The sequence below is a fragment of the Cyanistes caeruleus genome, unplaced genomic scaffold (assembly GCF_971803275.1).
Source record: "Cyanistes caeruleus unplaced genomic scaffold, bCyaCae1.hap1.1 HAP1_SCAFFOLD_76, whole genome shotgun sequence".
NCBI classification, from domain to species: Eukaryota; Metazoa; Chordata; class Aves; order Passeriformes; family Paridae; genus Cyanistes; species Cyanistes caeruleus.
In genome coordinates, this window is record NW_028255888.1 from 1,689,491 (window position 1) to 1,717,195 (window position 27,705).

General features: G+C 54.0%; 3 protein-coding genes across 8 annotated transcripts; 2 read left to right on the forward strand and 1 right to left on the reverse strand.

Moving 5' to 3' along the window:
* Positions 1-264: 264 nt before the first annotated feature.
* LOC111942694 (uncharacterized) lies at positions 265-3,907 on the forward strand. Its single transcript, XM_023945804.2, has 3 exons — positions 265-358; positions 1,781-1,859; positions 2,046-3,907. Exons 2-3 carry the CDS (start codon positions 1,808-1,810, stop codon positions 3,164-3,166), a joined length of 1,173 nt encoding a protein of 390 aa, XP_023801572.2. The 5' UTR covers positions 265-358; positions 1,781-1,807; the 3' UTR covers positions 3,167-3,907.
* A 242-nt stretch (positions 3,908-4,149) lies between these two features.
* Positions 4,150-15,134, forward strand: LOC147646929 (maestro heat-like repeat-containing protein family member 7). Of its 5 annotated transcripts, none has more exons than XM_086872745.1 (16): positions 4,150-8,560; positions 8,752-8,893; positions 9,142-9,206; positions 9,316-9,960; positions 10,145-10,293; positions 10,551-10,698; positions 10,905-11,095; positions 11,178-11,315; positions 11,587-11,701; positions 11,874-12,011; positions 12,227-12,403; positions 12,523-12,678; positions 12,838-12,939; positions 13,954-14,056; positions 14,339-14,395; positions 14,697-15,134. In XM_086872745.1, exons 2-15 carry the CDS (start codon positions 8,776-8,778, stop codon positions 14,380-14,382), a joined length of 2,289 nt encoding a protein of 762 aa, XP_086728871.1. In that variant the 5' UTR covers positions 4,150-8,560; positions 8,752-8,775; the 3' UTR covers positions 14,383-14,395; positions 14,697-15,134. The 5 variants fall into 5 exon arrangements, with proteins under 5 accessions (XP_086728871.1, XP_086728875.1, XP_086728874.1 ...); XM_086872749.1 differs by having other exon boundaries at positions 8,274-8,560; positions 8,737-8,893; positions 10,551-10,605; XM_086872748.1 differs by having other exon boundaries at positions 8,274-8,560; positions 10,551-10,605.
* A 5,148-nt stretch (positions 15,135-20,282) lies between these two features.
* Positions 20,283-25,889, reverse strand: LOC147646930 (uncharacterized). Of its 2 annotated transcripts, XM_086872810.1 has the most exons (10): positions 25,663-25,879; positions 25,235-25,306; positions 24,781-24,852; positions 24,507-24,578; positions 24,316-24,417; positions 23,756-23,863; positions 22,704-23,472; positions 22,152-22,259; positions 21,356-21,530; positions 20,283-20,827 (listed from the first exon to the last, which is right to left on the reverse strand). In XM_086872810.1, the coding sequence occupies exons 1-7, from the start codon at positions 25,757-25,759 to the stop codon at positions 23,321-23,323; spliced, it is 675 nt and encodes a 224-aa protein (XP_086728936.1). In that variant the 5' UTR covers positions 25,760-25,879; the 3' UTR covers positions 20,283-20,827; positions 21,356-21,530; positions 22,152-22,259; positions 22,704-23,320. The 2 variants fall into 2 exon arrangements, with proteins under 2 accessions (XP_086728936.1, XP_086728938.1); XM_086872812.1 differs by having other exon boundaries at positions 22,704-23,863; positions 25,663-25,889.
* Between the last annotated feature and the right edge of the window lie 1,816 nt (positions 25,890-27,705).

A 27,705-nucleotide genomic window follows, 5' to 3' on the forward strand; every position in this document is an offset into this window, starting at 1 on the left:
CGTCCAGGGGGGCGCTTGGAAGTCAGGGAGGGGAATCTGGGGATACTTCGGGGCCCGGGCGAGTACCTGGGGGGTTGTAACAGGGAATCTATGGGGCGCGGGGGATGATGGGAGTTGTAGGCGCCGGTATAATACGGTTTGATGGGGCCGCGGAGCATCACGGGAGTTATATGCGCATCTCCAGTGGATTCCGGGGGGTCGCGGGGCATGACGGGAGATGGAGTCATGGCAGAAATAGCGCTCTATGGGCGCCGCGGAGCATGACGGGAGCTGTAGTCCCGGAAGTGGCTTGAAAGGCGCGTTTGGCGGTGTGGGGAAGCACTTGGAGAGCACTTCTGCGTTCGAGCTGTGGCTGCAGGTCCTCGGGCGAATGTATACGGCTCGTGAGCACTTGGGGAGAACCTGGGGAGCTGTAACCGGGCTCTTTCCGGCGCGGGGCACGGCAGGAGGTTTGGGCGTGGAACCGTGTTCTGGGATGATGGGAGATGAATTCCCAGCCGTGTCTGGAAGGGGCATCTGTGGGGTCGGGAGCATTCAGGGATCCGGAGACGCTTTGGGGGGGTCCTGAACGGGCGCTGAGGGGGCACTCGGGGATCCTGGAGGGTTTGGGGCACACCTATGGGACATATGGGGGGCGATACTGGGGTTCTGGGGAGTGCAGGGCATGTTCCCAGTTCCTTCCAGCATGATCCCATTTGCTCTCAACTCTCCCAGTCAGCCTCAGCACGATCCCATTCACTCCCAGTATATCAAATTTGCCCCCAACCTGGTCTCAATTGCCCCCTGCAGCCTCCTACTCACTGCCAGTATCATCCCAGTATGATCCCAGTATGATCTGTCTCCCTCAGTGTGATCGCAGTCTCTCCTGGCATGGTCCCAGCTGCTCCCAGTATCATCCCAGTATGATGTCAGTACACAGCCAGTGCAATCTCAGCCACTGCCAGGACGATCCCAGTACAAACCAGTCCCTGCCAGTGCTGCCACTCCTGGGATCCCCCAGCCCTCTCTGTGTTCCCCCCTCCCGCATCTTCCCAGAGGAGCCCCAAGGGTTGGCAGTCCCCAGCCAGGGTCCCCAGCCAGCCCCAGTTTTGGGGGATCTGCAGCCCCCAATTTTCCCAGTTTCCCTCTCCTTTTCCCCGGGCCAGGTTCCCCCCGTCCCCAGCGCGTGGGAGCAGCGGAGAGCCCCACGCTGCCCATCCCGACCTGTCCCAGCTCCATCCCCGCTCCTGCCGTGGGCTGTGAGGGGTCTGGGAATGGGTCACTGAGGTTGTCACTGCTCCTGGGGGAGGACGGGGAGGGATGGAAGAGGAGGGACAAAGGAAGATCATAGAAAGAAGAAGGAACCACAAATTCACGGGACCCTCAATAGCCTGGAGAGGAGCAGGGGGGAATCCTTGGACCCCCTGCACTCCAAAGCAGAGAATCAGGGGACAAGGGACCATGGGAATCCAAAAAGCCCCATCATCCCTAAATGAGGAGATGGAAACAGGGGGAACTTTTTGGATTCCTGGCACTCCCAGTAGCCTGAAAAGGGCAGGGACTGAGCAGACAGGGGAACCTGAGTGCAAGCGTAACCCCCAGCAGCTGAGACAGGGAGGAACCCCTGAACACCAAAGGGGAGAGACCAGAGATGGGGAACTCCTAGGAGGCAATTTCAGGGCTGAATTTTGGTGTCTGGGAGGTTTTTATGGGCCCCAGATGACCGGTGACTTCTAAAGATGGTCTTGGACCAAGAGACATTCAAAGTCAATGTACTCTTCCCCTGTTTTACCCATACCAGGATTTCCCAATCCTAAACCTTGTCCGGATGGAGAAGGAGGCTGTGAGGAAGAAGAAGATGCCCCAGGACACCCAGGCAGGTGAGGAGGAAGTCAGTGCCCCTTTCCCTCTCTCTCCTGCTCCATCTCCCAGCCCAGCATGGCCCCCAGCTGCAGGACAACCCCGCTGCTGACACCATCCTGCCGGGTATGCACTGGGGGGATCTCCTTCCCCTTCCCTCTGGCACAGAGGCAAATCCCATCCTCTCCTTGAACTTCCTCCCCCAGTCAAGGAGCTGAGGATGGAGACCAGGGAAGAAAAATCCCCATGGCAGAACCTCATGGAAGAGGCCATTTTGAGCAGCTCCACAGTGCAGGAATCCAATGGGGAGGAAAAGCCCCGGAGATCCCACAGGAGGAGGGGCTCCAAACCCATCCCAGGGTGCTCTGAGGAGGAAAGACCCACCCTGTGCCGGAAAGGTGACCAGAGATCAAGCCAGGGCTCTGAGCTGGTGGTCCATGAGCAGCTTCAGGATGGGGAGAAGCGCTACAAGTGCTTGGAGTGTGGGAAGAGCTTCAGCCACAGCAACAGCCTGATCTGCCATCAGATGATTCACACTGGGGAATGGCCCTACAAGTGTGGGAAATGTGGGAAGGGCTTCAGCTGCAACTCCCAACTCGTCATCCATCAGCACATCCACACTGGGGAGAGGCCCTACGAGTGTCCCGAGTGTGGAAAGAGTTTTCGGAGGAGCTCAGATCTCCTCGTGCACCAGCGGATTCACACAGAGGAGAGGCCCTTCCGCTGCCCTGACTGTGGGGAGGGCTTCAAGTACAACTCCAACCTCATCAACCACCGGCGCATCCACACTGGGGAGAGGCCCTTTGAGTGTGGGGAATGTGGGAAGAGCTTCCGCCAGAGCTCCAGCCTCATTACCCACAAACGCATCCACACTGGGGAACGGCCCTATGAGTGTGGGGAATGTGGGATGACCTTCAGGTGTAGGTCCCAACTGATCATCCACCAGATGATCCACACTGGGGAGAGGCCCTACGAGTGTCCCGAGTGTGGGAAGAGGTTTCAGACCAGCTCCAGTCTCCTCCAGCACCAGCGGATTCACACGGATGAGAGGCCCTTCCGCTGCCCTGAGTGCGGGAAGGGCTTCAAGATGAGCTCCCACCTCTTCAGGCACCGGCGCATCCACACTGGGGAGAGGCCCTATGAGTGTCCCCAGTGTGGGAAGAGCTTCTCCAGGAGCTCTCACTTGACCAAACACCAACAGAGGCACCAGAAAGGGAAGCCCTGCGAGTGCCCCAAGTGCAGGAAGAGCTTCATGTGCTGCTCCAGCTCCATCCCCCATCAGAGGCCCCACGCTGGGCAGAGCCCTGATGACCCACGTTTCCCGTGACCTGCATTGGGAAGACAGTGAGCTGGTGGTGATTTTTTTTGGCTCTAATATTCTTTTGATTCATCTTCATCCCTTTAAAATTTACAAAATTGGAGTAACAACCAACAGATTCATCAAAGGCATCTAAAATCTCACTTTTTACTAGTGCTTCAAGGGAATCTGGGATTGAGGGAGGTACATGGGAGGGTTTTGGGGGTTATTTGGTGTATTTGTCTCCATCTTTTAGCACTCAAGGAGATGAGAGGGTTTGATCTGTCACCTCAAAACCACTCAATGCCACCGAAAAGTACTTATTCTCACCCACAATTACTGGATTCCACAGGTCCTCAGGGTGTAATGCCTTAAGCTTTAGCTTTCATATTTTTCATATTCTGCGCTGCCTAGGTTTGTAGTTTTGAACTTCATATTAAGTGTTGGTGAGCTCTCTTCACAGAGGAGGTAGACAAAACAATTCATTTTCTAGCTTGATACTAAGGGCACTTGTTACAAGTTTCAGGCCCAAAAGCATAAACAAGGGTGGACTGAAGAGAGAAAACAAGAAGGACAGGGCTTCGTCATCTGAAGCTGTAATTGAACCCAAGTATGGTGATGGACCTCAACTTCTAAAAATGTGAGACCTTGTGATCAGTTGTCCATTTTTGTGACCATTTTTGGTCCATCTTTGGTGTACTTTTGGCCAGGCTCTTGTACTGCCCAAAGCATATCCTTTAAGGCCTTTAATAAACTTTATTCTTAACTCTGTCTAGCCTCTGTTCTAGGTCAGCCTTCTGAAGGCATCAGGTGGAATGGAGTTGGAAGGGGATTGGGCCAAGTGGGATGCAAATCAGGAGGGGTGAGATGGGCATTGGGTGGGGCAGGATGGATGTTGATGGAGTTTGGGAGGTGTGAAATGGGGGAAATAGGGCTTGGGAAGGGGGTCTTGATGTCCAGCAGGGATGGGATGGGTTGGGATTGGGACTGGAGAGGTGGGGTGGGGTCTGCAATGAGACAGTCAAAGTTTGGGGATAATGAACAAAGGGGGAGCCCATTACTGAGTGAGTTTTTGGATATTCTACGTTCCTGCAGAGATTTTGCGGTATCTTATGTTTCTGAGGTGGTTTTTGGGCACTCCCCAAGTCTTAGGGGGTTCCTGAGAGCAGCTCCATGGAGCCCCACTGCCAGGAGTGGTTGCCATGGGCATGAGCTCAGAGCTGTAGCCAGAGTGCATTGCCTCAGTGCTTGATAGCAGAGGAATGATGAATGGCCCCAAACATCTCCAGTGTGCGTTTGGTGTCAAGATGAAAAATGAGGGATGGGACCACTATGCTTTGAGATGATTTATTGCTCAAGTAGTTCGATAAGATATCAGTCTCAAGGCATGAGATTAATAGAGGAGCAACAAGTCAGCCATAGCTTGTGGAAGTCAGAGTTTCTTCTCTGCACAGAAATATATAACATTTTGGTCCAGTAGGCCAATGGAAAACTGTTCAGACTATTCACTGAGTCCTCATAGAGGTGTAGTGAACGTTGTTTATTTCTATCTTTAGCACACTTTTGTAGGGTCTGACAGGGTTCGCGGGGCTTAACAAGCTACTATTGGTTAACACGTATTGTTTACATTCTTTTGCATGTACACCATGCCATTGTTTTTCTTTATTCTCGCTGTGCCAGGAGAATTTCAACGACAGTGCCTTTAATATTGTCACCTGAATTAAAAGCTGGGTTGTGCAGACAGGCTTTTACTAAAATATCATGCTTTTACTCTATTAAAGTATTTCCCTACATAGGGAATATACATACAGTAAATACAGGATATGTTATAATACACAGAGTCCTAAGATCTTTCTTTTGTTGCCCAGGGTGTGCAGGGCATACGGGAAGAGATGGAAAAGGGTGCTTGTGCTCAGCAACCTGTCTGGGCATGCCGTGGTGCAGGGAAAATGGCCAGAAGCCCCTTGGCCTTTGGTGGTTCTGCTGAAGGCACAAGCCCTGTCCCATCCAGGAAGCGCCATCTGTGTCCTGCTGCCCGTGTGGTGCTGGCTGGGTTGCTGAGGGCTCCCAGGTGCCTCTTGATCCAGCTCCTCTGGAGCTCCTGTGGGGCTGCAGCGCTGCTGCTGGGCCAGGCTGGGGGAGACGCTGAGGGAACAGGGCACTGGGAGGCTGTAAATGGATGAGGGGCTGTGGAGGCCCAGACAGGACAAATACGTGGGAAGGCGTGAGGGGGATGTGTGGAGGCTGGAGGCTCCAAGGGGACAGGAGGCCCCTGAGGGGCCGGGGTGGTGGGAAGACCTGAGGAATTGGGTGTCAGAGGCCATAAGCAGCCCCCGGGCAGCCGCCTTGTTCCTGACACCCGACTGCTCCGGTGCTTCCACAAAATGTCTTCCAGGCCTGCAGCAGAAGCCCTCGAGGCTGGGACACCAGCCCTCCAGGAGGGTGGGGAAAGCCCAAGGTGCCCAGGCTGGGCTGGCTGGGGACATGGAGGGCAGGGGGGTGCTGCCAGGCCACGGCCACTGGGTGCCTCCAGGAAGGGGCAGTGGGCAGAGGCAGGGCTGGCCACCAGCCCAGGCCCTCACGGCTGCCCAGGCCACGGTGCTGTGACCGAGGCCCCCCTGACGCAGAGCTCGGGGCCCACAGAGCTGCTGCCACCATGGGGAGGGTGGCGATGTCTCCTCGAGCAGGGCTGCAGAGTCGCTGCTGCTGAAGAGGCTCTGGAGCCCACAGAAACAGCAGCAGAGTGGGCACAGGAACAGCAGCACCCCGAACGTCGGCACCTGCACAGTGAGGTGTCCGCAGCAGCCGGGTGCCAAACGGGGAGGCTGTGGGCACAGCTGCCTTTGGCTTGGCAAAAGCCTTCAGCAGAATTGGCCACAATGGCTTTCTCTTCACTTGCAGCCTCACAGCAACACTTGGCAGCTTCAGCTGCAGCCTGTGCCCGTGACTGACTTGGATGGCCGTGCTTGAGGGTGGGCTCCCCTTCCACACTCAGGTGTCCCAAGGCAGCGGCATTGGTGCCATCGTGAGAGAGAGACACTGATGGGGTTCGAGCCTTGTGCTACACCTGTCCTCCCTCTCTTCTGTGAAGGCATCTTAATGACAGATGCATCAGCTCTGAAACTAAACCCTGGACTTGCTTAGAACAAAGGAAGAAGCAGCATGTGCTGTAAAAAAGCAGGGACTTACACAGCTCAGTTTTGCTCTCCACTTGGGGAACCACAGAATTCCAGAGCACTTTGTGTTGCAAAGTATCATAAACATCATCCAGTTCCAACCACCCTGCCATGGGCACAGGTGGTGTGCAGACACAACTGTCACTAGAACTGGAAGAACACTTCTCCATGTTGACCTTTTCTTCTCCTGGATTTCAAGCAAAGATAAAAAAAATCATCTGGTGAATCACAAATGAATATTGTAGCTCACAGAATTAGGAGCAGGAGTCTCCAGTGGCCCATGGTGTGTCCATTCAACCATTGTTAGATCGTCCAGTTGGACTCAGCCCGGTGCAGCCTGGGCACAGGCACCAGGCTGGTCCATTTCAGCATCCCCAAGTCTTTGTGGTTCCCTGTGCACCCATTGCCTCCTGAATCCATTCTTGAATTCCCAGTTACTGCTGTGCAGGACATGAGAACACAGGAATAGCTTGTTTGGCTCATTCTTGTGTTCGCTGCTCCTGCCTAAAGGAATCATCAGGACTACATGCTGATGTAAAGATATAGCCAAACAGCAAAGATTTTTTCTGTAATGTCTAATACTAAAACCTTGTGTGACTGTTCAGACACTCTAAAATCCAGGGTGAAAATGACAGCTTTGGTATGGAAGAATCCTAGAAATTTTGACATGTGATTTTTCTAATCAAGGATTTTAATGCCAATGCGGAAACTACAAAAATATTAAAACTTCTCATTTGCAACCCCTTTGAAATGGCATCAGCACACTTACAGGAGACAGGGTGTGACAGCAGGGACAGTACTTGGCAGTTCATGGCTTCAGATGTGGGAGATAAGTATTTTGCCTGGGTTCAACCTGAAGTTCATGTTTTCCCAGGGTTTTGATTGATTGGTCATTGCAGGTAAATTTAATAAATGCAAAAGGATGTAAAAGCACAATTTCTGGAGAATGTGCACCTGGGAGAAAATTGGGAGAAAACCTTGAACACAGCCAGCAGGCTCTGGAAAAATTTTAAAAAGTTAAAAATTAAAAATAGATGTAGCTCTGTGATTGTCCAGGCAGGACTTTTTGTGTCTGGGGAAATGTCTGCCGTGTACCAGCTGCACACAGACAGACAGGCAGCAACTGAAGCCTTGAACATCAGAGAGTGGGCTAATGTTTCTCCCAGAAAAACAGACCGAAGATCAGACTGAAATGTGACAGTGCCTCCGTACAATCAAACCATCCTAGGAAACTCAGCAGCTGATGGTGTTTTTGTGCTACTGCAAACCCCTTCCATGGAAAACCTCATTCCAGGAAGGAGCAACATCATCTGACAGATAGCAAGTGGGCAGCAGTAGCTCCAGGAGCTTCCTGCAGGAAGGAGCCCAGCCCCCAATGCACATGGGCTTTGGCTGCCCTCTGGCACAGAAGCCCCCCAGGGGCACAGGTCTCTGGGGCAGGAGATGGGCACCAGCACTGCCAGGGCTCGGGGGGTGGCAGGTCTGCTTCAGTGGGGACTCTGCCACACCTGCTGATTTCAGTGCTGGCTGGGCCCCAGGGCTCAGAGCAGCATTTGTGCCCTGGCCCACACGTTCCTTGTCTGTGTCACACCTGCAAGTTTAGAATGGTCACTAGCCAGGACGTGTCCAAAAGAGGCCGTATCAGCTTTTGTGCAAGGCCCCGTGCCCTTCCATCTGTGGCTGCATCGGCAGCCCTGGGGCTCCTTCTGCTGCCCTGAGCCTGCAGAGCAGGGCAGCGTTTGCTGATGGTTTGAGGTGTTCCAAAAATCCTGTTGGGCTGTCTTAGACACTTTGGGCAAGGGATTCCTTCCAACCTGGGCCACTTAGGGGGGGATGGGGGCTGCCGTAGGGCAGAGGGCAGTGTGTGCAAGGGCCCTTTGTGACACGGCGCAGCACGGTCACTATGGGATGGAAATGGACAGGGTGTCAGAGGGCCCTTTGTGACACATGGTGACATAGGAGCTGGCGGTGACAGGGCCACACCACAGTGCTCGGTGCATGCGACAGGACAGGACGCGCCAGAGTGGTGCTGTGAGGAGCCCCCACACAGCGCACTCATTTGTGTCTGACCTGGAGCTTTTCCGAGGCTTTACTCCTACAGGTGACCTTGTGGAAAGACTGCGAGACTCGGTGGCCGTGGCCTTCCCGAGGCTTTTCTTTTGCAGGTGTCTGCAAGGCCGGACTGTGGGACTTGGTAACCCAGAGCTTTCCTGAGGCATCTGCCATCCTTCTGGCCTGTGCCCTCAAGGTGAGACTGTGGGACTCGGTGACCAGAATCATTTAAGAGGAGTCTCCTGTCATTGTGGCAGGAGCCCTCAAGACCAGACTGCAGGACTTGCTGTCCTGTAGTCTTCCTGCAGCATCTCTACCGCAGGTGTCTTCAAGGCACAACTGCAGGATTTGTTGACCCAGAGTTTTCCCAAGGCATCTCTCTTTAAGGTGCCCTCAAGGCCAGACTCTAGCATGGCAGGCAGATTCCTCAGCCTATTCAAAGTGGTCAGGGGGAAAAGGAAGAAGGACACTGGAGCTGTTCCAGCGCAACAGCCTGAAGAGCCGGAGCAGTTCCAGCCACTGCAGGATGGTGAGTGGCAGAGCTGGGCCACAGGGCTGATGGCTGCAGCCAGCTTGGCCCCATCCCATCCCACCTGCTTTGGACATGCCCACAGACAGAATGGAAGAGGGGCCAGGGCTGCCCCACCCCCCACAGCAGCCCTGCTCCATCCCCTGGCGCATCCCAGGGCTGTCCCTGCCTGGGGAGTGCACGGCTGGGCTGTGTTCTCCAGCCTCTCCCACAGCCCCTCAGCTCTGGCTGCGCTCGCTCTTTGCCAGATGCAGCCATGGACCGGACCCAAGAGCAGGACCCCTCCCTTGGCTGCTTCCGCAGAACACTGAAGGTACCTGCAGCCATCCCCACCTGGGCTGGGCCTGCTGTCACTGCTCAGCTGAGAACTGCACTTTTAGCACTCCATGGAACATGCCTAGCTTCTCTTTGTTCTCCTGCAGATGTTCCGGAGGTTTGTGCCCATTCAGCACAGAAAGAGCAGTACCACAGCAACTGAGAGCACAGCCGAGCCTGACTCTGGGCTGACAGAGCTCCAGGCAGAGCCTGATGTCAGCCCAGATTCATCTGAGCTCTCAGAAAAGTTTGACACCGCAGTGACTGAAAACTGGGAAGAGGCTTTTCTCATGTCAATGACTGAGGATGTGGCCATCACAGACACTATCAGTGGAGAGACTCAGGGCCTGACAAAGACTGAAACCAGCCCTGATTTGGCTGAGCACTCAGAAGACTCTGACAGTGCAATGAATGATCACAGGCCAAGGGCTGACGTGGAAGTGACTGAGGACATGGCCATCACCAACTCCAGCACTGGTGTGGCCATCACAGACACTGTCAATGAAGAGACTCAGGGCATGACAAAGACTGAAACCAGCCCAGATTTGGCTGAGTGCTCAGAAGACTTTGACAGTGCAATGAATGATCACAGGGCAAAGGCTGACATAGAAGTGACTGAGGACGTGGCCACCACAAACGCCGACACTGGAGTGGCTCAGGACATCGCAAATACTGACACCATGCCCACTCCCACAATTATTCATGCTCCCTCTACAGATTTCTTTGAGGAGAGAGGATTTTCTTCTCAGCAGGTACCCAGCCTGGGGCTAGGGTTGGAGACCTCCCAGGGTCGTGTGCCCCCTCAAGCCATGGCCACTGGGCCCCCTCAGCCTTTCAGGCCAGCACAGTGTGGTGGGAAGGGAAGCACTTCTTGGGGGAAGCTCGGGAAGCTGATCCCTTTTACAGTGCTCCAAGTCTTCCCCATGCCTCCTCCAGGTGCCAGTCATGGTGAAAAACATTCACCAGAGTCTCATGTCCCATGTCACTGTGGGTGCCAGGCTGGCCACGAACATTCTGAAGCTGGCTGAAAAACACCCTGTTGATGTGGTGCTGACCCTCCTGCGCTGTGCCCCATCATGTGACAGGTATGGGGCCCACGTGCCTTGAGAGCTCAGGGCTCACCAGCCTTTAGGGCCCATTGCCCTGCACAGCCTGTCCAATGGGCTCTGCCCAACAGGCAGAGAGGTCCAGGAGCCTCGGGCCCCACTGTTTCTCCAGGCTGCTGCCAATGTTCCCTCCCTGCCCCTCAGGGCACTGGGGCTTTGTCACTTGGGCTCCCACAGCTGCATAGGTCATGGTGCTATGACTGAGACACCCCTGATACAGAGCTCTGATCCCACAGAGCTGCTGCAATGATGTGGAGAACTATCGCCTCGTCGGGACCAACAATGGAGAAGGTGCTGGCAACACTGCTCTGTGTGATGGAGGATTGGCCTCTGCACAGCATGTGCACCTCCGATGGGGACAACAAGACTGTTTTTTCCCTGGCTGTGAGTTTATGGGCCTTTGCTCAGTCCCAGATCATCTCTCCAGCAGCTCTCCACCCTCTCCCTGCCTCTGCAAGTGCTGGGCTGAAACCTGGGCTAGGGGCAGGCTCAGGGGACACTGGGCCCACTGCTCCCCCTGCGTCTCCCCTTGGGCCCTGCCCCATGGACACCTCGGCACTGAGCACTGTCTTTGGGTGCTTCTTTTGCAGGCAACTCTGGTGCTCTGGGTGATTATCCAAGTGCCTGAGTGCCACGAGGCCATGATCCTTTATTCCGCCCGCCTGTTTGTGGCTCTGCTGTTCCATGTTGTCATCACCACCCAGCAGATGCCACCAGTGGAAGTTGACATCTTCTGGAGAGCATGCCAGGAGGAACACTGCCTTCCCAGCAACCCCAACAGGTGCCAGTCCTCCTGTCCTTCCCATGCCTTTGTAGACACTGACAGTTTTCCCAGTGTGACCTGGGCTTTGCTCTGCACACAGGTTTGCAGTGCAGGCCATGAAGGCTCTGCTCTGCTGTTTGCACTATGATAGTGAGTTGATGGCTATGGAGCGCAAGCGTGGCTGGGACACGCTGCTCTGTGCTGACACCCAGCACTATGCCGTGGGTCTGTTGGCCAGGTGAGACCCCCTTCTCCCCGCTACCTCCAGCTTTTGTGCCCGGTGCCTGAGGTGTCCCCCACAGTCCCTGTGGTCCTGGGCCAGAGGGTCACTGAGAGACAGCTGAGCAGACTGGAAAAGGCCGGGAGAGGATGCCCAGAAGGAGCCACCTCCCAAAGTACCCACAGTCCCTCCAGGGATGCTGAGGAAAGACCAGACCTCAGTGAGTCATTCCTAGGAGAGGTTTGCCCTCCCCACCTCAGGGTCTTGGTGCCTTTTTCCCCTCTTCCAGGGAGATGCACGGTGCCTCCCTATCCTTATGTTCTGGGATTGCACTCCGCCTGCTCCGGCTGCTCAGCAGGGAGGAGCCATGCTGGGATCTGCCCTTCCTGCCATTCCTTGTGGAGGTGAGCTTGATGGCCAGCACTACCTCACTGACCTGCCTCTCAGCTCTCTGCCCTTGCATAGCCACAGCTGCCTGGGACGGTGCCTGCTCCCTGTGCCGCTGCCTGGACCCAGCCCTGTGTGGTTCCAGGCTCCTGCCAGCTGGGTCCCCTGTCACTGCCCTGTGCCTTTCAGGTCCTGGATTGCCTGGACTTGCGTGAACGTGGTGACAGCATCCTGGAGATCATGTCAATGCACCTGCAGAATGAGTGCAGGCAGAGGCGTCGCCTGGCGCTCAGAGGCCTCAAGGTGCTCAGCAAGGATCCCTCGATGGTGAGGACAGGGCAGCAGCTGAAGCTGTGCTGGGAAAAGCAGCTCCTTGTGCTGGCTGGGCTGCAGGAGCTGAGGCAGCTTCTCCCAGCTCTCCTGCCTCACCTGCCTGAGTGCTTTGGGACAGCCCTTTGGCCTCTGGGCCCAGCGGCAGCAGAGTGGGGTTGCAGTGCCAGGGCCGTTCATGGTTTCCCAGCACAGCCTTGTTTTCCACACAGGCCATAAGAATGTGCAGCTTGTCTCAAAGCCTTCTGGAGCTGCTGGGTGATGCAGACAGAGATGTGGTTGGCATGACCCTCCATGTGTTCACTAATATGCTCAAGAACAAAGACATTCTGATATCCAGTACCACTGCCCCAAAGCTGGCTGAGGCACTCCTGCTGCTCTTTGACCATGTAAGGCTCTGTACACGAGCACTGGCTGCCGTACAAAACTTTGTGCTTGACAGATATTTGGGCCTTCACCCAGGTGAGCCTGAAGTAATTGGTATTAAGTTCTTTTTCTCTTCCTTCAGGACCACAGCCATGTGCAGCTGCTCTCCCTTGACCTCTTCTTCAACATGATGGACTTGGTAATGGATGAGAGAAAAAAGCCCCTGGAGAAGATTTTGAGCCAGAGCCTGATTCCCCTCTTCATCCACTGCTATGATGAGAACCAGCATGTGGCGAAGGTCAGGTTTTGTGTGATGCTGGTGCATCCCTGGGAGGGGCATTGGCTTCCTCATGCCCTAGAACCTCCCAGGCTGCAGCCTCCTCTGGGCCCTGTCACCGAGACAAGAGTCCTGTGCCCTCGGCTGCAGTGCCATCTCTGCATCTCTGCTGCTCTCCAGGCCTCTCGGGAAACGCTGATTCGTGTGGCCGAGTTCCTAAAGAGGAGGAATCTCAAGCAGCTGATGAAGAAGGAGCAGCTGTCGAACTTTGCAGAGTGTCTGGTAAGGACAGCCTAGAAGCCCCAGCCTCAGCCTGGAGAAGACCCTTGGCCCCAGCACTCAGTGTGTGGTGCTGGCATCTGTGCCCCTGCCTGGTGCCGCACCCAGGGGCGCCAGCCTGCGCCGCACACACCGCTCCCTTCCCTGGGCCGCACACGTTCTTCTCCAGGCTCCCGTGGCCCCGAGTCAGGTGCCAATGGAGACCTTGGTATGCGGATAGAAAAACTCTATAACTCACAGAGTAGTTATGAGAGTAGGTATGAATTTATTCAGTGCTGAGGTGCATGGGGGATATCTCCTCCAAAAGCATGCACACCTTGGAGACTTGTTTCTCCCTTTTTATTCTCTACAAACCAGTGTTACACAGTATGCCTAATACATATTCATTTGCTAACCCTGCCTTTCCCTGCTTCATACTAAAATTAGTTCCACGCCTATTTGCAGCTGCGCACTGCTCCTTGTTGTCACTCTGGTGGTCGTCTGGGGGTCTTTAGGGCTGAAGTCAGCAATTTTCCTGCAGCTGAACTTTTCACCTTGTCTTTTTGTGCATGCTCCTTTCAGTTCTTTTGAACCCTCTCTTTCCATTTCTTGTGGCTTAGGGGTCCAAAAGAATCCAAGGAACCCCCTCATCCTATGGTGCATTTATGCTTGCATCCTGTTTACGTATTCTAGCTCTTTATCTCATCCTGCAGTCTTTATTCTCTTCCTGCTCTTATGGGAGCAGTCAGCATTTCACACGGGTTTTGTAGCCCTTTCTTTTACTCAAGGCAATTTTTATAAATGATTCCTAATTCCTAATTTCTCTGTTTCACCCTGGCCCACAGGGGCTGTGGGCCGAGTCGGCACCGCGGCTCCCCGGGCAGCACCCGGCCCTCTGCCCCCTCCAGAGCCCGGCGCCAGCGGCTGCTGGCCGGGCCTCAGGGCTGGGCGGGCACGGGAGGCCGGGGCTGGCCGCAGGCAGTGCCCGACCGAGGGGCACAGCCCGCGCCAACCCTTCCCTCCTGCCGCTCTCTGCAGCTGGCACAGGACGAGAGGCGAGCAGCTGAGCACCTGCGCCGGGCCCTGCCGTACCTGCAGAGCCCACAGGAGTCCCTGCGAGCAGCGGCCATCAGGTTCATCGGTGAGCCACGAATCTGGCTGGGCTCCCTCCCCGGCCCGCCGCAGCTCGGGCCCAGCCCCGGCTGCTGCCCCGGCAGCGGCACCCGGGCCCGGCGCCCTGGAGCCCCGGCTGCCCTCGGGGCTGCTGCCGGCCTCTGGCAGCCGTGCCCTTGGGCTGAGTCAGGATGCGGCAAGGGCCCGGGCTGAGCCCTGCCGGGGGCGGGAGGGCGTGTGGCCCCAGGGCTGGCAGCGCCGCTGGCAGGGAGCTGTGCCGCTGGGGCCCTGACAGGCTCTGTGTTCCCAGAGATGGTCGAGGTGCCAATGAGGGGGCAGCAGGAAGAGCTCTAGGCCTTCAGTAAGGGTGAGTGAGTGCTGTCCGTGGGGGCTGGCGGAGGGAGCTGCAGTCTCTGCCCTGGCCACTGAGGGCTTTGCTCCCTGTGTGGACAAGGGGTGGTGAGGGCAGAGCACAGAGAGATTTCAGGGACGTGGGGCGGGGGATTTAGCGGGTGTGCATTCGTGACCAGGACCTTGCAGCTGATCCCGTTGTCCACTCCCCTCTTGTAACTCTGGCAAGAGCAGGCTGGGATGGCCTTGGCAGGACATTCTCCTAGGATTCCCACAGGTGCGGGCTCTGATTGTGGCTCTGTTCCTCTCTCTTCCAGCCTTTTAAGCCCTGAGGAGGAATGACAGCCCTTCCCAGACAAACATAGTAGTTCAACTGATATTCAGTGAAAGAGCTGCAGAAGTACACTCATCTGCTGGCTCAGAAGAAACAGTGTTCATTGAAGACCTCCAGATGCCATGGAAGATGAGAACACCTTGACACCAGAAGAGACCAGCTGGAGCTCCAGGCACAGCTAATGACTGGCACAGCTGAGCCTGTGGGAAGCTCATGTGGCTTCAGGCCTCTCCCTGCCTGTAGATAGTTCCCTCCCTGCAGCCCTCAGACACTGCCCACTCCTTCTTTTTCCCTTCCACTCTTCCTCCCTTTTGACAGCTCCATCCCCCCAGCCCTCAGACTGTGCCACCCCCTTTTTTGCCTCTCAGCTCATCCCTTTGCTTTGCCTTCCAGCAATAAACAGTTTGGCTTTTTCACTTAACCTGCATCTATGTGGAGCTGAAGGGTCACAATTCTGGAGTTCTGTGACACAAATCCTGAGCCCTGAGACACACGGGCCCCTCCTGCTGTTCTCTTCTGCACTGTGTTTTGTTCAGAGATGCAGAGGAACGAGCGCAGATCAGGCTGGATAGGTCCCTGTGCTGAAGGTCCAGTTCCACAACATTGTGGAGTTAAAGGTCTTGCTGAGCACCCTGAGCCTTGGATTTTGGAAGAGCCAAGCTGAGTATGTCCTGAACCCCACTGTGTGGGGTTCTGTGTCAAGCATCCACAGACAGCAAAGGAGCTTAGAATGCCTGAGGCTTTCAAGAATAGCTTCCTGAAAGCACAGTAATGCTCCATCCCTGCTCAGGATCAGGAAGAGGGCAGAACCAGAGAGCATCTGGGCTTAACAGGGAGCTGTGGGTGTGTCTAAGAGCAAATGAAGCAGCAGCACAATGGCCGAGACTCGGACGCACAACCGTGCCGGCGTCCGGAGCGCTGTCAGGCAGTGCCGGGATCCCGGCTTTGGTTCTGGGCCCCACAACTGAGGAACTGCAGCCCCTGCCTCAGAGCCTGTCAGAAAGCCAAGCAAGTGAGACCAGAGGGAGGGCATCCTTCCAGTCTCTCTTGGGCATGGCCACAAAACAGCTCCTGCTCCTTCTTCCTCCGCCTCTGTTTGGGCTCTGCTGTTACAAATGGAGACAAGTTTAGACAAGTTCTGCCTTTGTCTCAGCTTTGTGGCAGCAGCTCATTTTGAGGCAGCCTGCACCCCAAATGTCACTCATTCACAAGTTCTTAAGAATGGCTGATTGTGTTTATTATAAAATGAATTCTTTATTGAATTGACAAAGGATTAACAGACATCAGACTTTAAACAGACCACTTAGTACATAGGACAAAACAAAAAGAGCCACTACTAGATCAAAAATACAGTGGACAATAAAGGGTACCTTGTTATAAATCCATGTTGTGATACTGGCTTTTGCAAGTATTAAGATGAATGCTGTATGTTCTATGCTTTTGCAATGTCTTTTTCTCCTGCTAGCAAGTTTTAGGCATAGGTCAAGAAGAATTTTGGACGTTAGGGCAATGTCCTGTCTGTGCAAAGCAAGATAAGCTCCAGGAAACAAATGATGGGGCCCAGGCTGCTATCAACACTGACCACCTGCAGAAGAAGGAAGCCCAGACCAAATAAAAATGTGCTAAAGGGAAATAAAATCTGTAAGACACATGCTCTAAAAAGGCAGATTCAGGGCGTAGACATGAAAAATACTTTTTGGAAAAATATGAATATGCATTAAAACCCCACAGCAGAATGGGAGTGTTCCAAAGATATCAGGTGTGTTCCTGGCAACCCACCAGGATACCCCAGCTGTTTTAACCCTTTGCTTTATTGTCTTTGTCTCCTAATTGTCTTTTTGTTTATATTAAACCTTTTATAATTTATTAAGTGAGTGAACCTCGTTTTTCACAATAGGAAGGAGTTCTTCACAGAAAGGCTGATTGGGAATTGGAATGGGCTGGCCAGAGGGGAGGTGGTGGAGTCACTGTGTCTCTCCAGTGGTGTGGGGGAGTAACATCAATCTCTGTGCAATAACTGATTTTGCTTTAAAACAATTGCTTCAAAATTGCTTCCTGTTCCACCGTGAGTGTCTGTGCTGGTTTGTATTAGTTGATAGTTGGTGAGGAGGGAAGAAGCCACCCATGCAAATGATTTTTCTAGGAGGGGGTTGCTAAGAGCTTCCTCTGTGCTTAGCAAAACCAATAGCTGGCTGGCTCTGAGAATTGACAACCTATGAAACCATTTAGAAGCTGGATTCTCCTCTGTGAAATCCACATTTTAAAGACAGTCAAGCCGAGGAAAGCTCTCTGTTGTTTCCAGCTGTGAAGAGTTAACTGGGTGCTGGTCAGGCTGGCCCTGCTCCACCCTGGCCTGCACCGAGCCGGGCTCCGCCAGGCCCCCTTCACCACGGCCCGCGCGGCCCCAGCGGCTGCCGGGCACAGGGAGGGGAAGCCATCGGCCCGCAGCTGAAATTGAAGGAAGCAGGGGCCTGGGACCAGCCATGTGGGCAGAATAGCCACGACTGTTCTGGCCGGGCCCCCTGAGATCTTTGCACAGCTCCAGGGCAGCCTGAAATTCATCACTGTGACTGCTTTTGGACCAGGCAAAAACCATCATGATCATTTGCAGGCCTGGGTGAGATATTAACTATTTCAGTGCACAGATGAGACCTGCAGACCTCGATCCTCCCCTTGGGTGAGAGAAAAGGACAGAGTGAGGACATGTAGAAGACAACATGAAGACGCCAAAGTCAGTAAAGAAGGAGTCAAGTCCCAGATGAAAGGAGAATGAGGAGATGCCTTAGTATTGGGGCTGAAAGTTCTTTTGGTAAGGCCATGGACATGGACTATGATACACTAAAATATCCCCTTTAATTCATTAGAAAATATGGAGAGATGGAGTGTTCAAACTCTAAACATGGGCAGAGGCCTGTAAGAAACGGTCCAGTTTCCCTCATCTGCCTCATAACCATTGCAAGAACAGAGATCGAGACCCTGAAGACACCAAGGGACTTTGTGCAGGGGTTCTGGCCTGGTTGAGGTGGAAGCTTGCCAGGTGATTGTTTGCAGGAGTGCTTGCTGTGCTGTCAAGGTACACTGCCTTCATTCCTGCTGGTGAGCAGGGACTTGTAAGGAGCGGCCTGTTCTGTACCTTACACCTGCTTCCCAGAGCAAGGGGTCTCATCAAAATAGCCGAGGAATTTCCCCACCTCTTGGCCAGCTGCCCCTTGCTTTGAAACAGACTGTAAAAATGACTTTTCCAAGTTACTTTCTTTGAGAGAGATGTCTCCATGGAAGAAGACACCGGCGACCCTGTCTTGTCCGTTGGTAGCTATAACCCCACCCCCCCCCTTTTTTCTCCTTGCATTTTGCCTCTTTATCCCTCTCTCCCTCTCTCTCTCCCTGTCCTCTATCGCATCACCCTTGTTGCTGGCACTAAAATAAAGACGCATTACTGCTGATGTGATTTAAACTGAAATCCTTTGGTGTCCTTTTTGCAATCTGAGATCAAACGAACCTCTCATGACTCCCACTTGTGTTAGCGGATTGTGACACTCGGGAGCGGGGTGACCCAAGGTGCGGCTTAGAGCAAATGCTCCACGGCACGAGGATATTGGTAGGCGCACGGTGGAGACCAGGATGAGGAGGAGATCTCCAGTATGGGTTCCAAAGGCTTTTACTCCACTGGAGCATCCAGGGACTGAAGACCAAGAACACAACTAAGTGTGGGTTTTTATATGGGGGAGGCCAGAGGGAGGGTACAAAATTTTAACCAATCGGAAGAAACTATGGGAGGAGTGGAAGGTTCCATTCAACAATACAATAGGGGAAACAAGGGGAGCAGAGTGGGTCACATGGGCCAGTGGGGATTAGGGGATTTCCAGAGGGGCGGTTCAGGTAGGAGGCTGGCCTAAGGGAAGACTGACAAATGGGTGTAATGACAGATGGGGAACATGAGAGAACAAGGGCTGGGCTTGAGGCAGGTTGGATTGATAGGTGGGTAGGAGGATACAAACTAGGAGCAAACCAATGACTTAGGGGAATAATTGGAGAAACCATTCAAGCAAAGCAGACATCACAACAATAGAACTGTTAACCATTACAGGAGGTGGCATCTTCAAGAGGCGGTGGCATGTGAGTGAGCTCTTGCCACATTGACACTCATTGTTCTACGTGGAAAGGGACATTGAGAACTTGCCTCCAGCATTCTCCATGGATCTCAAACTGTCATGTGCCAGGGCTTCCAGATAATCCATGTTCTGATATCAATCCAGACGGGAGCACAGATCAGAAGCCTTTCCATGGTGCCCCCAGTGGAGCCGCGTCCGCCTTTGTCTGTCAGGAAAAGGGATGCGGGAAAAGTGGGCAGGTGCCACCCTGCTCTATTTGTGTGCCAGGCCTGAGCCTCAAGTGTTTCTGGTTTCTTAGCTAATTTCTCCCTGGCTCCTCTTTAATATGAGCAAGAGAATAGCATTGCACAGTCCAGTTTGACAAATAAGGCTTGTGCACAACTGAGTGCTTCCACTAAATTAAGAACCCAATGTGCTTGAAAGCCGACCTTCTGTTTGCTCAGGCCTCCTCACCTCTGTAGATGAGGTGACTTTATGCTGCTGGTATGTGGGTTTTAGGAGTATGTGGGTTTTTATCTGTGGTAGAGGTGAGGAAGTGTTGAACTCATTCCAATGAGCTGGCCAAAGCAATGACTTTAGTGTCTCTTTGGCTGGGAAGTAGCACTAGCCTTGTTGAACACAGCAGCACGAGCAGGGCTCCTCCAGCAGCAGGGACACACCATGAACCAGGAGGGGACCGTGACACCGGAGGGGACTGTGGCACCAGAGGGGACTGTGGCACCAGAGGGGACCGTGGGACCAGCCGTGCCCAAGGCCTGAAAAGGGTGGCAAAGTCAGGTGGTGCTGCCTGGCTGCATGAACAGCTCGGGCAGGGCGTGGTGAGGAGCCAGATCTGGGGGCCATCCAAGGAGTCCTGTCAAGAGCAAATGGTTCTAATATTCTCTCGGGGAAAAAAAAGGGGCAATCTTTAGAGTGAACTGAAGTGCTAATAAAGATTTGCTCACATATGGTGGGGTTTCTCTGCAAATGGGCTTTGATGGGAAATTTCTGACCACATTTAGTTTTGCTCTGTAAGTTGAGCACCTGAGTAGCTTTGTTGAGGAATGGAGAATTGTTTGTAGCTCAGTATTTTCTCAGGAGGAGCCTTACATTTTAGCACAGGAGGAAGGTAAGGCAAAGGTTTAAAAGCTTTCCCCTCCTGAAGTGACACACTTTCTGAGGAGTCTGAGGAGAATTCCCCTCAGCCTCTGCCAGGGCTGTTTGCCTCCTCTGCAGGCTCAGGATTCTGGGAGTTCCAGGAGCCTCAGGTGACACGGTATTTTCCTCTGAATATTTCTTGTTGTGCAGTATACAGGGAGAATATTTTGTGTGAGATTCTCCTCTGGGCTTTGAGGTGAATCTCAGTAATTCTGTTGATTTTCATGTCCAGATGAACTTTTTGTAGATAGGAAGGAAAAGGGAAGAGGCACCATGGAAAATTAATTGCTCAAAATTTGAGTGGCCCAACCACATTAAAAATGAAGTCTAAACTGAAGAAATCTTTTATTTTTATTTTTTTTTTCCTTGGTAGGTGGGGTAAAACATGAAGTGTAAATAAATAAAGTTCTTTGTAAAGGTTCAGCCAGCACCCAGCTGTATGAAAATCAAAAGGGATAAGACAGGGCATGGGAAGAATCTTCAGCCCTTCCCACTAAAGGTAAAAGAGTAGGAAAAGTGCCTCTGGCTGTTACCCACAGGTAATGTGTTATTTGAAGCCAAGAGCAGATGCCCCAAGCTGCTGGTGGCCCAAGCCCTGCCATGGCTGTCCCACTTTCAGTCCTAGCTGGACCAGGGTGGCTGGCTCGGGAGGGGAGGAGGTGGGGGAATCTCAGGGGGCTTCCTCTTCACAGCCGGGCTGGGGGGCCGTGGGGGAGGCACGGAGTGCTGGTGCTCTGCTTTCCAGGTCGACTCCTGCTTCTGAGGCCACATCTGAGAGCTGTCGAACGAGGCAGTCTCTGGGCTCCCTGGGGGCAAGGGAGAATCACACCTTCTTGGCTGGTATGCTGGAGCTGCAGCAGGGTGACTGTGGAGAGAGGAGGTGGCTGAGGCCCCCAGCTGCCATGGGCACTCAGGGACCCTCCTGCACAGCAGGGCCCAGAGCGGCCAAGGCTCCCCAGCACCGCTGGAGCTGCTGGCACAGCTTGGCCCAGCTGGACAGCTGCCCCTCAAGGCCCCAAGCAAGCAGGGGATGGCTCTGGGCAGGGTCCTTGGCCAGGAGCGGGCCCCAGAGCACCTCTGCTTTTCAAGGGCAATCTCGTCCCCGCTCTTTCTCCTGCTCACCTTGCTTTGCCTCTGCCTGCTGCTCCGGGGGCTACTCTTGGCCAGGCAGCCTCAGTGGGAGCCAGCACTGGCTGCAGCCCCAGCGGGCTCCCCAGGACAAGGCCCAGCAATTAAGAGGCCAATGAAAGGCCTGGGCAGCAGCAGAACTCTCAGCAGAGTTATTTGGGCAACCACTGATTACCCACAAGTGCACAGCAGCCTCACTGGGAATGTTTCCTGACTATGAGCAGCCTTTCAAGAAGCTGGAGGGTGGAGATGAACAACAACTTACTGTTTCTTGTCCTTCCACCACCGGAATCCAACATAGCACAGGACCATGGAAAGTGGCACTGTGAACAGTGTCACTGCTGTGCCTATCATGCAGGACTTGCGCACATCCTGCGGGCAGAACACTCTTGGGGTGCTCGGTGGATTCTCAGCATTTATACTGGACTTGCCAAGCGCATCTGTGGGAGCAATGGGCAGTGTGAGCCTGTGCTGTGCTCCATTGCTGAGCTGGCAGCACACTGGATATGGCCAGGACATTCTCTGTTTCCCCCAGAGCTGGGGCCTGCAGGCACCTTGCCACCCCTTGGCACAGGCTGTGCCACCCAACAAAGCCCAGAAGGCCGAGAGCAGAGCCTGGGACAGCACAGCTGCTTGGGCAGTGGCTCCTTCCAGGGACATGGGCCAAACCCATCCCTGAGCAGCCACTGCCACCCCTGACCCTCCCTGCTCTGTGACAGCTCCCCCAGCCCAAGGGGACAGAGCTAGGCCCTGTAAGGGGCCAGTGCATCCTCTGCCCAGTTGGGAGCCAGGGCTGGCTGTGGCCCTGGGCTCACGGCAGGGCTCCCACTCTGGGCTGCTCCTGTGTCTTGGGCCTCTGGATGCTTAGGGCCAGCTCCAGGAGCAGCTGCTGGGGGAGAGATGTTGGTGCACAAGTCCCGATTCCCAGGGGCTGGGAATGAGCTCCAGAGGCCTGGAAGCCGCGGCACCTCCAGCTTTGGCTGCTGCCAGGCCATGCAGGCCCTGAGGGAAGAGCTGCTGGCACACAGCCCTGCCGAGGGAGAGCCCAGCACAGCAATTACCTCCTGTGCCTGGGCCTGGCATCTCCTCCTTTCCTGCATCAGGAGCTGGCACAGGGCCATTCCTTCCTCTAGCATATGCCATCATCTGCACAAACATCTGCTCCAGCACTTGAGAAAGGAAAAAGGACAGCTGGATAAGATAGAACTGCTCACCATTAGGGGAGGTGGTATCTTCAGGAGGCAATACTTGTCAAAGTCATGGATAAGGGTCAGGAAAATATCCAGGTTATTGGGGCTGGGCCAGGGCCCTCCCTCCTCCAAACAGCCCCTACACCTGATCTAGCCCAAGACCAGGAAATATCAGGGGATCTCAGGGTGTGCATGGCCCATGCTGCAGTTTGGGCTCCCTGTCATCTGATGCCAAATGCCTTCCTACAGGGACTGGGGAGAAGCTGCAGCCAGGCCAGGCTGGGAAACAGCCCTGCAGGCCATGAAAGCAGCAGTGGGGCAGCAAGGCTGCCATGGATCCCTTCGTGCTGTGCCGGGCACGGCGTGTCCAGATGTGCCCCTGGCTGCTGAGTGTCAGGAGAAGGCTGAGGGACATGAACCCACCACGGCGTCTCTCCAGATCACTCAGCATCCTGTCCAGAAGTTGGGATGCCTCCAGGGAATTTTTGTCTTCTATCTCTTTGTTCTTCCATCTTGGAGGACCTTAATGGAAAGTAGTTCCATTTCTCCATCAGTCCAGAGTAGCAGTGAGTGCACCTGGGTGACTGGTGCCCTCCAAGGCACTCCCTCCTCTCTGCCTTCCACTCAGGGGCAGGAGCAGGGGGACAAGGTGCCTGCAGTGGGCCCAAACTGGGATAGAAGAAGCCCCTTGCATTGCAGTCAGGGGAGAAAGGCCTCCCTGGAGCTGCCAGCAGCTCTGAACTGCGCCCCAGGCAGGGCCAGGGCTTGGCAGCAGCAACAGGAGCAGCTCAGTCTCCCTGGGGCTGGCAAAGGAGCCACACAAGGCACAGCCCTGGGGCACAGCCCTGGGCCCGGCCCCTTCCTCTCTGATCTTCCTTGTAGCTGCACAGAGCACACGGAAGGAGACACTGGCATTGCACAGTGGAAGAAGATTGATAGTTAAATGCTCCTTCCTCCCACTGACAGCAATGCTGTGGGATCACTCAGGGCTCCAGAACGGAGCAGAGCGAAGTTTCCAGAATCCATCAGCCTTCAGATTCTTAAGGGAAATGGCATGAGAGTGAGCTCTTGCCACACTCACACTGATAATTCTGTGCAGAAATGGACATAGAGAACTTGCCTCCAGCATTCTCCATGGGTCTCAAACCATTATGTGCCAGGGCTTTCAGATGCTCCATGTCACGATCCCAATCTAGAAGGGAGCACAGATCAGAACCATTCCATGGTGAGCTGGGACCCCTTTCTGCCTTAGGGAACTGGGCACTTCAAGGGGGTAAGGGAAGGCCATGGGAGCCAGATGTCAATGGACATGGCCAAAGCTGCAGAGGGGCCTGGGGAGCTCCGGGCTGGCCCTGGACACTCTCAACACCTTTTCCATGCTCTGTGCAACATCCCTGAAAGGCAGGCACTGCCAAGCAGCAGATATTTACAGCTCAAGCCTCAGCAGGGTTCAGGCCCAGAGGCACAGCAATTACCTCCTGGGGCTGTGCCTGGCATGGCCTCCCTTCCTGCAGCAGAGGCTGCCCAGGAGCCACTGCTTCCTCCGGGAAACGCTGCCTTCAGCACAGCCTTTGGGTTCATCTCTGGAGAAAGGAAAAGTGATAGCTGGATTGGATGGAACCATTCCTCTTTCAGGGAAGTGGTGTCATCATTATGTGATACTAGTCGAGGTCATGCATAAGGATTAGGAAATCATATAAACTTATGGGATTGGCCAGAGCCCTCCCTCCTCCAAACAGCCCCTACACCTGATCTAGCCCAAGACCAGGATATTTCAGGGGATCTCAGGATGTGCATGGCCCATGCTGCAATTTGGGCTCCCTGTCAGCTGATGCCAAATGCCTTCCTGCAGAGGCTGGGGAGAAGCTGCAGCCAGGCCAGGCTGGGAAACAGCCCTGCAGGCCATGAAAGCAGCAGTGGGGCAGCAAGGCTGCCATGGATCACTTCCTGCCGTGCTGGGCACGGTGTGACCAGATGTGCAGAGAAAGCCCCCGGCTGCTGAGTGTCAGGAGAAGGCTGAGGGACATGGACCCACCTTGTCCTCCCTGCAGCATTTCCTTCAGCATTTGCTGCATGGTATTGGATGGCTCATGGGGTTTCCGGTGTCCTGTACCTTTGTTCTTTCCTCTTGGAGGACCTTATAAAAAAATATATATCCATTTCCCAGGAATAGATCCTAAAATATCAGGGTTCAGCTTGTGCGATCAGCAAGGACACAATACTCACCCCTGCAATGGGAGCTGGGCTTGCGTGCAGCATCCAGCCCAGGAGCCTGGAAAGTCCTCCCTGCAGACACACCTGTAACTCAACAGCCACAGAAGCTTCTGTCATGTCTGCTGATCTGCAAAGGCAGCACTGAGCTGCAGGAGCGGTGAGGGGATCACGCAGGGCGAGGGCACACACGTGCACAGCTCTGTCCTGGCACCTTCAGCGATGCTGCCCTGGCTGAGCTTTGGGCTCTGAGCTGGCAGCTCTCCCAGGGGGAAAGGCCTTGACCTACCCTCACCATCTCCCAGAGCCTCAGTCCTGGATATGGGTTGGGAAGCCAGATCACCTTCACCAAGAGGCTTGGCTGCAAAGAAAGGCAGGACAGAAGAGTTCCCATGGCACTGTAGAAGATCCTCAGGCTCCCTGGGGCTGGCAAAGGAGCCACACAAGGCACAGCCCCGGGGCACAGCCCTGGGCCCGGCCCCTTCCTCTCTGATCTTCCTTGTAGCTGCACAGAGCACACGGAAAGTGACACGGGCATTGCACATGGGAAGAAGATTGATAGTTAAATGCTCCTTCCTCCCACTGACAGCAATGCTGTGGGATCACTCAGGGCTCCAGAACGGAGCAGAGCGAGGGTTCCAGAATCCATCAGCCTTCAGATTCTTAAGTGAAGTGGCACGTGAGTAAGTTCTTGCCACATTGACACTGATTATACTGAGCGGAAAGGGACATTGAGAACTTGCCTCCAGCATTCTCCATGGGTCTCAAACCGTCATGTCCCGGGGCTTCCAGATGCCCCATGTCACCATCCCAGTCTAGAAGGGAGCACAGATAAGAACCATTCCATGGTGAGATGGGATCCCCTTCTGCCTTAGGGAACTGGGCACTGCAAGGGAGTCAGGTAAGGCCATGGGAGCCAGATGTCAATGGACATGGCCAAAGATGCAGAGGGGCCTGGGGAGCTCTAGGCTGGCTCTGGTCACTCTCCACCCTATTTGCAGGCCCTGTGCAAAATTCCTGGAGAGGCAGCAGGACCAGCCCAGGGGCTCTGGGGACTCTCTCCCTCCCACAGAGGAAACCCTCCCTGAAGCCCTGCGGAAAACCATCCCCAATGCTTCCCAGGGAGAAGGAAGTGCTGTCTCAGGAAAGGGAAGCCAGGCCGTGGGCTCACCTGCTCCCTGTGCTTGCCATGGAGCAGCCTGGGCAGCCCTGTCAGGCAGGGCCACTGCCAGGAGGAGCAGGAGGAGGAGGTGCAGAGCAAAGGCCATGGTGCCTTGCCCACTGCCAGTCCTGCAGCTCTTGCTGCCACCACTGTCCTGACACCGCTGTCCCAATGTCAGCACCGCTGCTGCCGCCGCCGCTGCTGCCACAACAGTCGTGGTCAAGGACTGACTGCTCGGTCCTTGTGGTGCTGTGCAACCACGGGGCTCTGGGACCTCTGTGACCTCAGAGCCTGCTGTCACCTCAGCCTGCTGTCACCCCAGAGACTGCTGTGACCTCATGGCCTTGGCTGTACCCCCCCGAGTGTACTCCCATCTGTACTCCAATCTGTACTGGACTGATTGTAAATCTTTGACTTCATCAAAGGGTCATTGCCAAACAAAACCTTGGTTTTGCCTGCTGACATTGCTGGTCATGTTCTGTCCCATGAGATGCTCTTGGTGGTTGCCTCTTTTCCTGGGCATGGCACTGGAGGAGGTCCAGGCCCAGGTGATGCCACTGAAGGAAATGTGCCCTCAGCCCAGGGACACTCAACACAGACTCCCCCAGCCCCTCGGGGCCCCGCTGCTGGTCACAGCAGCCCCTGCCTGGCTCCTGCCTGCCCACACCGTGGTCAGCCCTGCCTGCTCCTGGACATGGAGCTCAGCCAGGGCTGGTGCTGTGTGGGCTTTGCTGGTGGTACCAGCCAGACACTGGGGTGACAGCTCCATCTCTTTATTGGAACAGAAGAGCTGTGTCAGGCCCTGCCCTGGCAGGAAGCACCTTCAGTCCAGGCCACAGAGCAGGGCGGGTCCCTTCAGGGACACAGGGCCTTGCTGTGGGTGGTGGCAGCATCTGCACAGCAGAAAGCTGGTAATGCAGCTGTGACAGGGACATCACGTATGGGCATGGAGATGTGAAATGTGTGGTGCAGGTGTCCCTGAGGGAGGTGTTGGCCTTTCCTGTGAAGCTGCAGTGGGGAAGCTGTTGAGAGAGGAGATGGCTGAGGCCCCAGCTGCAGCTGGTACACAGGGACCCTCTTGCACACTGGGAGATTCTCACTGTGCTCAAAGTTTCCCTCTGAAGACTAAGAGCTGAATGTGGATGGGCTTAGCAACTGGTCTGCAGGCCAAACAATTGAGGTAGCAAAAAAAGAAATAGAGAAAATAGAAGTTTATCCATAGCAAGGAAGAAAGCAAGGCCGTTAGCATGGAAACCAATAAAAAGGTGCATAAGGGGTATTTGCAGTTGTAATAAATGGAATTGGTTTGTGCTAACTAAATTGTAACTGTTCTTAAAGTTATTATTAGAAACAATCAAGAATCAGTGTTACAAAGCAGATGTACCCCTCTGCAGATGTTACATGTCAAAATTGAGGTACAGGATGTAGTTTAGAAGATAAATGGTGTCTCAAGACCAAATGCCCTTGAGATGGATCAAAGTTAGAACAAATTTAGGCATTGGGCGTAAAGATTAGTAAACATAAGGCTAATTAGTAGACTAACATAACACAAGGCTTAGTAGGCACGCGCAAACCTGTAAGGTTATCCAAAGGACAATGAGGAAGAAGAGAAGCCTTCACCAAAAGACCACCAAAAGAAGACTGAAGACCCCATTGCAACAAGTGAGGCATGTGCCATGAAGAAAAGTGATGTTAAGTCAGAAAAATTTGAAATAGGAGGAAACTTGCAGGAAACATTAATGAATATGTGTAAGCATGCAGTATATGAGTTTAGCTTGAAGTGCTTTGTTTTGAAGGTGAGGCAGGGTGGGAAGCCTCCGTACCCTGGTGGGTTTTGCTTATGCTTTAATCATACTTAATTACTAGTAGATTATATATATAAATTTTAATTTTTTATTAAACTGTATTATTTTACAAAACTGTATTCTTTTATACCACATTACTATTCAGATTAGTAAATTGTATTCATTTTTAATTAAACTTCCATTAAGTCAAGGGACCTAGTTGTCAAAATTCTAATTTCATTTATAATAATATTTTAACGAAGAAGGT

Excerpts from the sequence above, each read along its gene's own strand:
- LOC111942694 (XM_023945804.2), top strand. The coding sequence starts at position 1,808 with ATGGAGAAGGAGGCTGTGAGGAAGAAGAAGATGCCCCAGGACACCCAG. Across the intron at positions 1,860-2,045 it reads GCCCCAGGACACCCAGGCAG|TCAAGGAGCTGAGGATGGAG; the intron begins GTGAGGAGGAAG and ends TTCCTCCCCCAG.
- LOC147646929 (XM_086872745.1), top strand. The coding sequence starts at position 8,776 with ATGGCAGGCAGATTCCTCAGCCTATTCAAAGTGGTCAGGGGGAAAAGG. Across the intron at positions 11,096-11,177 it reads CTTCCCAGCAACCCCAACAG|GTTTGCAGTGCAGGCCATGA; the intron begins GTGCCAGTCCTC and ends CTCTGCACACAG. Across the intron at positions 12,012-12,226 it reads TCAGCAAGGATCCCTCGATG|GCCATAAGAATGTGCAGCTT; the intron begins GTGAGGACAGGG and ends TTTTCCACACAG.
- LOC147646930 (XM_086872810.1), bottom strand. The coding sequence starts at position 25,759 with ATGGCCTTTGCTCTGCACCTCCTCCTCCTGCTCCTCCTGGCAGTGGCC. Across the intron at positions 24,418-24,506 it reads GCCCAGCTCCCATTGCAGGG|GTCCTCCAAGAGGAAAGAAC; the intron begins GTGAGTATTGTG and ends TTTTTTTATAAG. Across the intron at positions 23,473-23,755 it reads GCCAGGCACAGCCCCAGGAG|ATTGGGATCGTGACATGGAG; the intron begins GTAATTGCTGTG and ends GCTCCCTTCTAG.